Genomic DNA, 11188 nt, shown 5'->3' with positions numbered 1-11188 from the left:
CATCATCTAGGTTAGAAGTAAACCGGCTCAATTTGCTCATAGCAAATGAGATGTCAGGCCTTGTAGCACCAGCTAAGTACATGAGTGATCTAATAATCGATGAGTATCTCAGTTGGTCCCTACCATTTTTCTTATTCTTTCAAATAATCACTAGGATCATAAGGTGTTGGAGAAGGCTTGTTGTCCTAGTAACACACATTTATCTGCCTTATTGATCGAAAAGCATGTAGATGTTAAAGTTCTATCGAACTTCTCATGTCATTGCTTATGAGCTTGTTTAAGACCATACAAGGACTTCAGCAACTTACACACCATGACTTCTTGACCTTTTACTACAAACTCATCAAGATGTTTCATATAAATTTTCTCGTCCAACTCTTCATTAAAGAAAATTGTCTTAACGTCCATTTGATGAACGAGAACACCATGTGAGGTAGCTAAGGAACATAGCACTCGGATAGTAGCAATCTCACAACAGGTGAATAAGTGTCAAACAAGTCTTCGCCTTCCTTTTAGTTATAACCCTTGGCCACAAGCCGAGTCTAGTTCTTTTCAATAGTACCGTAGGGCCTAAGCTTCTTCTTGAACACCCACTTGCAACCCACATGTTTGCAATCATATGATCGTTATGTGACCTCCCAAGTCCTGTTTGCGAGGATGTAATCAATTTTGCTCCGAACAGCCTCCTCCTAATAGTCTGCATCTAGATAAGCAAATGTTTCTAAAATAGACTTGGGAGTGTCATCCACAAGGTACACAATGAAATCATCACCAAAAGACTTTGCAGTCCTTTGTCTCTTACTCCTCCTAGGAGCATCACTGTCATCCTCCTCAGGATCTTGCTCATGTGTTTGTTCAATAAACTCTAGAGGTGGAGTAGGTTCGAAAAATATCTCAGAAGATAGTCTACACATGCTATGTAAATATTTCATAGGAAATATGTGCTAAAAAATGTTGCATCATGAGACACCATCATTGTATCGACATGCACGTCAGGTACCTCAGATTTAACCAAAAAAAACTCTAAGCAATGCTCTAATGAGCATATCTCAGAAAGACATATGTCACTGTTTTAGGTCTGAGTTTGCGCTTTTTAGTTATTGGTGCATTGACTTTCGCCAAGTATCCCCAAGTACGCAAATAAGAAAGTTATAGTTTTCTCCCTTCCTATTCTTCATATGGGGTTTTCTCCTTATCCTTAAGAGGAACTCTATTCAGAATATGACATAAAGTCAACAGGGCCTTCTCCCACCATACCTTAGATAATCCTGCAGTGTCTACCATGATATTAACCAAGTTAGTCAATGTGTAGTTCTCACTTTCAGCAATCTCATTTGGTTGGGGTGAATAGGGAGGCATCCTCTCATGAATTATCTCATGTTTCTCACAGAATAAGTTGAAATCACTAGAGAAATACTCTTCATGACGATCTGACCTAATTCTTTTGAACTTTCTCTCTAGTTCATTCTCAACTTCTGTCTTATAGATTTTAAAGTGATCTAGAGCCTCATCTTTCATTTTCAACAAATAAACATAGCAGTATCTAGTCGCATCATCAATCAAAGTTATGAAATATATTTTTCCACCCTTCGTCAACACACCATTTATTTCACGTAAATCTTAATGTATGAGTTCTAGATGTGCCAAATTTCTCTCTTTGGTTGCCTTATGGGGCTTACGAGGTTGTTTTGATTACACACAACTATAGCACTTAGAACCTTTGACCATGGAAAAATTTGGAATTAAACTCATGCTGAAAAGTCGAGTCATAGAACCAAAATTCAAATGACATAACCGCGAATGTCACACACTAGCATCATCATTAGCATTATCACAAATATGGTTCACAGACTTATTGCTAAAATCAGAAAAAGAAAAACGGAACAAGTCTCCGCACTCATAGCCTTTACCAATAAATTATCTTTGCTTTGATACCACTACTTTATTGGACTCGAACACCACCTTAAACCCGTCTCTATAGAGAAGAGAGCCGCTAACTAGATTCTTCTTCATTAGGGACATTCTACACGTTCCTTAGCTACACGATGTTTCTCGAAGTAAACTTCAGATCTACCGTGCTAACACCACGAACCGAAGCATGTGACTCATTCACCATTTGGACAGAAGAATAATCAGCGACCTGATAAAAAGAGAACATTGAGATATCAGCACACACATGAACATTGGCCCCTGTATCAATCCACTAATTAGTGGGTTGAAATACTGAAAACACTGAAGGTAAATTTCCATACCCTGTAGCTTCGTTTTCAGCTTCACCAATGGTCACCACATTAGCAGTCTTTGAGTTCTGCTTTTGCGGGGCATTTCTTCCCTTGCGATCTGGACAATCCTCAGTGAAATGCTCAATCTCACCGCACACAAAGCAAGACAGTTTTGTTGTGTTCATCATCTTCTTCTCGAAGGTGATAGTTTAATTTGGCTTATTATCTTTCTCTTTGTTCTTATTGTGGAAGGGCTTTTGTACTATATTAATGCTAGTCTATCCCTCGCCTCCTTTTATACTCACATCCTTAACCCAAGTTTTCTCCTCAACATCAAGAGACACGATTAAACTCTCAACAGTAATCTCTTGTCTCTTGTGCTTTAGAACAGTGGCAAAGTTTCTCCACGAAGGAGGTAACTTGGCAACAATACCTTCAGCCATAAACTTGTCGGATACATTGATCTTAAGGAGTTAGAGTTCCTTAATGCCATGAACCTTATGAGCCTACTCGACTACAGAGCAATTTTCAACCATCTTGTAGTCATGATATTGCTCCATGATATACAGTTCACTTCCTGTATCTGATGCACCGAATTTAATATTCAGTGTATCCCATAGCTCCTTCGCGCTTTGTATGTGCATGTACACATCACAAAGACGGTCACCAATAATGCTAAGAATCCATCATATAAAGATACAAAGAGTGTATTGGCATCAGTGAACACATTTTTCTACTCAGCAGTAAAGATTCCTTCCCGCTTACCATTAGCCACCTAGTAGACATTCATAGCCGTCAGCCACAGAGTAATCTTATTTGTGTAACCAATAAGGTGAGGTACTTGTATATATATAAGAGAAACCTTCCATCTTTACCTCTATTAGTAATATGATATTAATAGAGGATAGGTCTCAACATGAGCCTCCTTTTTATAATATAGATTTTTAAATTTTATTCGAAATTATTAGATAGGTCGGCTTCAATAATTTTAACAGTTTGTGGTACTTCCGAAATACAAGAGCCAGCCCTAGCGGTACTCTTTTCGGTTTTGCTATTTAGCAAAGACACGTAAAGAAGCAAATGAAGGCACGCTTAATTTTGATGTTGCAGCTTCATTTTGTGCAGTAAATTCAAAGCCTCGATCAGTTGCACTGGGGGCTATTGGCAAAACTGTCGACCGGGAACAACTTCGACACCATGCCGGCATGGAATTGGATCCGCTCCTCGGTGCGGTCCACCTGATCAATGCCGATCCACGCGAACAGCATCTTCACCTTCACGCCCTCCAAGCCATGGATCGACCGGTTCTGGACGTTCCCGGCGATGCAGCTGCTGTAGTGGACTTGCATATTGGCGGCGCTGAGGTCGCAGTCCCCAGGGAGGTACACCTCGAAGGAGCCATTGGGGCGGAGGACGTACCCCGTCACGCCTTCGGGGAGGATGCCCCGTGGGAAGTCGTATCGCTCCACCATCTCATATGCCGTCGGTGCTGTCGAGTTGTCCGAGGCCATGGCGGGCAACGCCATGAGGGTGACGAGAAGGATAATGGCCCAAAGGAGGGGCTGCATGTGGTGCTTGGACATGGTTGGTGCTTGGGAAATATAGCAGATCGACTTGTTTTATGGGCACAGATGATCTAGAAGGGTGTCCCTAGCCGTGTATATATAGGTAGAGTCAAAATAATATTTTGGAGTACAGTAAGAGATAGTAGATTGGATTGCCACCAGCCAAATCAGAGGTACACTTCATAGTTATTATTATCAAAATCAAATAAATTGGGTGTGTTTAGATGTTACCAAAATTAGTGGTGCGCTACATTAGAATATATGGGGCAACCAATTAATGTCTATATCTAAATCTATAAAAGCAGGAGTTGGTACGAAAACTTTTGATCTTGATCATCCACCATTGTTTCATCTAAAGGCCTAGATTGCTCCAATGTTATTGCACTCTATTCCAAAGAACCATCTCCAATCAATTTAGAAATCTATAATTAATATATGCTATCAGCATTAAAAAGTATAAATACAACATTATTGTCCCAATGTCATTGCACTTCATTCCAAATAACCATATCTAATCAACTTAGAAACCTGTAATTAATAGGTGCTATCAGCATTATTTCATTCCAGCTATATTAACAATTAAAATCAATCTACAGTATATCTTCTATACTAATTAGATATAGGATGAAAGAGTTATGTAGGAGCTTTTGATATCTACCGTCCATGAATATTGATCACATGCCTCAAATTCGTACTTAGATCCACTAATTATGGAATGTAATAAAATTCCTTGATTCCCTGCCTAGGCAACAACCAATCACCTCCCATACCTTGCATAGTTGCAAGACTCGCGATCCCCACCTACTACCTGCTCTTCTCTGCCCGCCTGCCACCGCTGACCTTCTCTAGCACCACAGCGCCACCACTTTGTTGTCCCTTCTCTGAAGCCCCTCACTTGCACTCTGCGATGCCCCCTTCTCCTCGTCGTGCCGTGTGTTGTAGCTGCAAAGAACATCACATATCTATATCTAAAACTATAAAAGCAGGAGTTGGTACGAAAACTTTTTATCTTGATCATCCACCATTGCTTCATCTAAAGGCCTAGATTGCTCCAATGTTATTGCACTCTATTCTAAAGAACAATCTCCAATCAATTTAGAAATCTGTAATTAATATACGAATCAGCATTAAAAAGTATAAATACAACATTATTGCCCCAATGTCATTGCACTTCATTCCAAATAACCATCTCTAATCAATTTAGAAACCTGTAATTAATAGGTGCTATCAGCATTATTTCATTCCAGCTATATTCAATAATTAAAATTAATCTACAGTATATCTTCTATACTAATTAGATATAGGATGAAAGAGTTATGTAGGAGCCTTTGATATCTACTGTCCATGAATATTGATCACATGGCTCAAATTCGTACTTAGATCCACTAATTATGGAATGTAATAAAATTCCTTGATCCCCTGCCTAGGCAACAACCAATCACCTTCCATACCTCTCATGGTTGCACCACTCACGATCTCCACCTACTACCTGCTCTTCTCTGCCCGCCTGCCACCGCTGATCTTCTCTGGCACCACAGCGCCACCACTGTGTTGTCCCTTCTCTGAAGCCCCTCACTTGCACTCCGCGATGCCTCCTTCTCCCTGTCGTGCCGTGTGTTGTAGCTGCAAAGAAGATCACACGCACCATCATCGCCCTCCTCTGTGGACCATGACCCTGCTCCTCATCATCCCCGATCACAATGCTCTGGAGCCACCCTTTTCCATCTTGACCATGTTGTCCTTTAGAAACAAGAAGTATAGTGAAATATATGTCACGGAAGATTCTGATTTTGTAGCACACTGAGTCCTATCTCCAGGTAAATCTAGCTTTTCTTTCATTCAATATCCTTTCTTGATATATTGTGTTTCTCAAATCTACTTATGCAGCCTACAATAGTTTTCAAACTATCTTGGTACACTTAACAGAGTGCTTTTTATTTATTCGTAGCTATCACTTGCAGACTTCTTTTTTTTTTGATTAAATGGGGATGAACTAGGCTTGGAATGTCTCGATAACTCAAATATAAAATAATAAGCCATGTTATGGATCATGTTCTTGATTAATCTGAAAGGATATGAATGAATGGAGCAGAGAATCAATGAATGTGGTTTCTCCTCATTTGATACATAATGCTCGCCTTCTGTAGTTCAGTATTGAGAGTTTTTTTATGTGTGTGACCCATGCGTGATGAATTGTAAATGGCACTCTGCTCCATAATCACAGATTGAGTTCTCTTTCAAATTTCACAAGTAAAACGTGACTTCATTCCTTCCAACGGTCTATGCAATGAAGCAAGGCTAATGGTTGTAGCCTTCCAAAATAACACGATTGATGCCGAGACTGTTAATGGCCAATACGCTGGAAAGAGGGTGTTTATACCTAGGACCCATATATCCCCTGGTGACGTTTTACTTCCTTTCATGTTAAAGAGGAAATAATTTTCAATCCGTCTGAGTTTTGCAATAACCGTAAACAAAGCACATGGAGCAATCATCTCTAATGTTGGTATTTACCTTCCCAAGCCGATGTTCTTGCATGGCCAGTGTCCGAGATCGGTCCATGAAACTGACCAATATCATCTATGTGCTGGGCCTAAGAATTAATCCTAACATATAGTAACTTTATTGATGATAACCATTATAATATCCAACTTAATCGTACTTAAACTATCTTACAAAAGTGAAATTCGAGGACAAAAAGCAAATAAAACTGCAGCGAAACTATGTAGACTTTATCCTTCATGACAACTCCACAAGCAAACCGACGTAGAAAACACCTTATAATGCTCCATCTTCTGTAAACTCTTCAACATCTCTTCCAATTGAGTTTGTATGATTATAGCAAGTGTGAGCACATATCGTACTCAGCAAGTTATGAGAAAAAATATGCATATAAAGGCTTGAACAATAATATGGCAATGTGACTCTTTTGCATAAAATAGCATTTACTTAAAATATAGTTAAAAGTAACTAATAATTAAGTGAATAACGATACATAAATAACCACGTCAAGATTCCAACCATTTTAACTTAACCAAACTTTCCAGCACCTTAATCATGGTTCTCACCACCCAGGATCATGTAAGTTCTCATCATCGTGATTGATCAAACCATCAAGTTCTAATCATATAAGATTTTCTCACTACTCTTAACCATGAGCACGACTAATTAACCAGTTTTACATACTGTAAAAATTATATACTTTACCTACAAGTCATAATTATCTGTTTTGTCCGTATCCATAAAACACTTACACACTTTCAATATGTGCGGCTAAGAAATCATTATAAATCATTTACAAAACTATTCTCAACACATGCATGCCCGTTAAGGTTTCACTGTCATGGGAATACACCCTCCACAATGACAACCCCTCTTGCGCCAAATAGGTCCAAAAAATATACCTTTTTATTCTTATACCACCATCTGACCTACACTATGTTGAGAAAATAGCTAATTAATCGGCTAGATTTGTCATATACCAGACTTGTGATTGTACTATTAACTTAAAATGATCACTCCATAAACCAATCCTTAGATTTGAGAAGACTACCACAAACCCAAATGTACAACATATCCTGGTCTCATCCAAACCACTTGCTTAAATCCTAATTCTATGTTGCTACAAAAATTAAATCATCATATGTTAACATAGATGCATAGGATCAGTTGAGTCATTATCATTATTATCATTCCAAAACAAGGCTAAGCATGAGCTACCCTCTCCATAACCCAAAACCATAATATGGAGATAAGGATGCTAAGTAAAACTAAGGTAAAGTATAACTTGGGATTCTCGGTAATCTTATTAGCATGCATATTTGTAAAATAAAATATTTTAAGAAAATAGAATCAATATGGTCAATAACACAACTTCCTTTCACAATACTCAGTTGGATCTTCAAAGTCTTGATCTTAAAGTTCTTCTAGCTCCTTAGAAATGTTGGCATCTACTAGCAAACAAAAGCGAAAAGGCAACAAATAAACATCAAAATCCAAAAAAAACAATAGATTAAAACGGAATTACAGTTAATAAGTTACTACTTTTAAAAGATTAAAATAGGACAAAAAGATTAACTACAGATGAAACTACGTGATTAGAATTTTTCTAGAACTTTCCAAAGCAATCTACAATTTTCTAGAATTTTTATGGAATTTATTACATTTCTTTGAATTATTTAACCCTATAAAAACTTTAGCATTGTAAAAATACATATAAATAAAGCATTACAAAGAAAATCATTTTTTTCACCGTATAACCTAAAGCTGGAAATAATTTTAAAAATTAGTCAATCACGTAATAAGAATATTAGTAAATTTTACCATATTTTTAAGATTTTATTTGAGACCCTAAAAATTATTAGAAGTTATAAAAGTAGTCTTTTTGGATAATTTTAGTTTAAATTCTACATAGACTTTTTGATGAATCCAATTAAAATGAATTGCACATAGATTATGGAACACGTAAAATTTTTTAGGTTTTTAAAGAAATAGAAGACCACTGATTTTTTATATCCGAAGACTACAATGTTATGAACAGTATTTATGAACAATACCTATATATAGTAGACTTGGATGGAAGAATTGCCCGAAACCTCACATAGTGGCATGGAAGGAAAGAAAGATAAAATCGATAACAGAGAAGAAACTTCATTTTCTTTAATGGCACTGAAGGAAGGGTGAAAAAAATTTATGACAAATAAGGAATTTGCCATAGATCAATGGCGAGCGGGTGTGCATGTGGGTACAAAAGAGGGGAACACCAGGAGTGTAGGGATAGGACTTGATATATCGGCGAGCTTTCAGGTTATCAATTAACTCTAGGTCAGACTCGCTCATGGTGCCGAGAACATTGACTATGAGCTTGAGCTGATTTAGACACTCGGTTCCTGGGAAAATTGACTTGCAGCCAAGTAGCTCAGCAAAGATCCAGCCAACAGACCAAACATCCAGTCCAGTGGCACGTCTAGAATTTTGAAATTCGGTGTACATATAATATTAGATATAGCTGATTTTTGTCGATCATATAAACAAATACTGATGAATTCATAAGTTAGTTCTTTCAATCATTTGATCACTCAACCACTGGTTTAGAAGGAGAAACTTTGAACATTTTGGTACACCTTGGAAAATGGAAATCCTCAGACAGAGAAACCACTCTTCAAAGGAAAGCACAGGATGACAGGAACCATAATGCACTACTGATGAAAGGAAACCTTGGTACAGTACTTTATTTTCTCATCGCTCTTTAGACCAATCCCAACAGTTTCCTTCCCTTCCCACTCCAAAATCCTTTCACGGAGGGATTCCCTTCCTAGATTCGTTCCCTTCACGTTCCTGCACTTTAACAGCATTCCCTTCCCCGTTCCCTTTTCCAACAGACTTCTAATATTCTATTATTCTTTTTAACTACCACCATTTTTTTTGCATGATACGCTGCTTATTTGTGGTACTTGTACGTCGTACATGTTATTTTTATGGACACCAGAATGACCGCTACGCATGGGACCTAATTTATTTCAGCGTTGAAACTACACAAAAACACTCAATACCAGTACCGTTTCAGCCCTATCGTCGTGGACAAGAATCTTGTCATGGTAGGCAGGAAGCACATGGGAGCTGGCTTCTTGGTCACGAGTCTTCCCATGGAAGGAATTGTACACGGGTCTACCTCCTTGCAAGGGAAGCTAGGCACTGGTGGCTTCCATGCGAAGATTGGGGTCCCTATAAAAAGGGTTGAACACCATATGTGAGAGGCACAACTTCTTCCATATCTAGCATCTACACAATGAGCTCATCAGAGTCTGAAGGTATGCTAATGTTCTCGACGGACTCGAGCGACAAAGAGGACGAATTGTTGTTGCTGGTCGCCATCGAGGAGGAACAGGCTGCATCGCAAGGTCGGAGCCGGCAGCGTGGCTCCGTCCCGGGCCATGTGGTCATAGACTGTGGGCACCGGGAAGATGCTGCTAGACTGTTCAGGGACTACTTCACCAATAACCCAGTGTATGGTGATGCATTGTTCCGTCATAGGTAAGACCATCTTCGATATGCAACGCATATGTGGTAGTGTTTCGTAATAACGATTGTTCACCCTATCATGTTTCGGATGAACCGTCCATTGTTCATGAGAATTGCCGCTGCTGTGGAGCAGCATGACCCATGGTTTCGACAGAAGAGGGATGCAACCGGGAAGCTCGGCCTAAGCCCCCTACAAAAAATGACTGCTGTCATCTGGCAACTAGCGTACGGAGTCAATTCAGACGTAGTGGATGAGTACGTGCGGATAGGGGGTAGCACAGCGATGCTGGCCTTGAGGAAGTTTGTCCACGCTATTGTCTTGCTTTTCTCTGATGAATACCTCCGTGCTCCCACTGGAGAAGATACCGCTCGACTCTTGGCCGAAGGCGAGCGGAGAGGGTTCCCCGGGATGCTTGGGAGCATCGACTGAATGCATTGGGTATGAAGAACTCTCTGAAAGCATGGCATGGCGCTTATACCGGCCATACTCGCAAGCCGTCCATAGTTTTGGAGGCGGTTGCGTCGTATGATCTATGGATATGGCATGTTTTCTTTGGAATGCCTGGTAGTCTGAATGATATAAATGTTTTGCACCGCTCTAACATTTTCAACAGGCTCACCGACGGGACTGAGGCTAATGTGTCATATACCGTTAACGGTAACAGGTATGACATGGGGTACTACCTAGGGGACGCAATTTACCCCGAATGGGCGACCATAGTGAAGCCAATTTCAGCACCAAGAGGCAACAAAGAGCGTGCATTTCTTCGCCATGCAAGCAACAGTCCGAAAAGATGTGGAACGTGCATTTGGTGTCCTGCAGTCGAGGTTTGCCATAATCCGCGGACTAACAAGAGTTTGGGATAAAAGCACGCTACAGAACATAATGACCGCATGTGTCATAATGCACAATATGATAATTGAGGACAAAAAGGGAGGCGCCGCGTCGGAGGATGTGTTCGACTATATGGGTGAGAAAGCAACAGTGCATCGAGATCCAGACCAAGCACTCCTGCACTATGTCGAAGCCACTGAAGCCATCAGGAACCGTGCATTGCACCACCAATTGCGTGAAGACCTGATGGAGCACCTTTGGAGTCTTCATGGAGCACAGTAGATCTGTGAGAGCACCTCTAGAGTTGTTTCGTCATCCATCGTGAAGTTGTGTGACATGTATGTTGTTTTATGTTCCCCTAAGGTACCGTTTGTATCGTGGTACGAAGCAAATTTTGTATCGTTATTGTTCACCAAGTGTTGTGAGTGCCTGTGAGCCGTGTTTGTAATCATTGATGAATGAAACTCCAATGCATTTGATAACCAGCAATCGAGCTTCTTCAAGTACGATAGTAGGATAGTATGTAGCACCACATATTGTTCACA

The 11188-nt window shown here is 39.7% G+C and overlaps 2 protein-coding genes across 2 annotated transcripts; one reads left to right on the top strand and one right to left on the bottom strand.

Moving 5' to 3' along the window:
* Window positions 1-3364: 3364 nt before the first annotated feature.
* Window positions 3365-3733, bottom strand: LOC133886311 (uncharacterized). The gene has a single exon (XM_062326057.1). It carries the CDS (start codon window positions 3731-3733, stop codon window positions 3365-3367), a length of 369 nt encoding a protein of 122 aa, XP_062182041.1.
* A 5842-nt stretch (window positions 3734-9575) lies between these two features.
* Window positions 9576-10925, top strand: LOC133886310 (uncharacterized). The gene is made up of 3 exons (XM_062326056.1): window positions 9576-9820; window positions 10423-10528; window positions 10632-10925. Exons 1-3 carry the CDS (start codon window positions 9576-9578, stop codon window positions 10923-10925), a joined length of 645 nt encoding a protein of 214 aa, XP_062182040.1.
* Window positions 10926-11188: the final 263 nt, after the last annotated feature.

The sequence above is a fragment of the Phragmites australis genome, chromosome 12 (assembly GCF_958298935.1).
Source record: "Phragmites australis chromosome 12, lpPhrAust1.1, whole genome shotgun sequence".
Classification (NCBI taxonomy): Eukaryota; Viridiplantae; Streptophyta; class Magnoliopsida; order Poales; family Poaceae; genus Phragmites; species Phragmites australis.
This window is presented reverse-complemented; position numbering and strand designations above follow the sequence as displayed.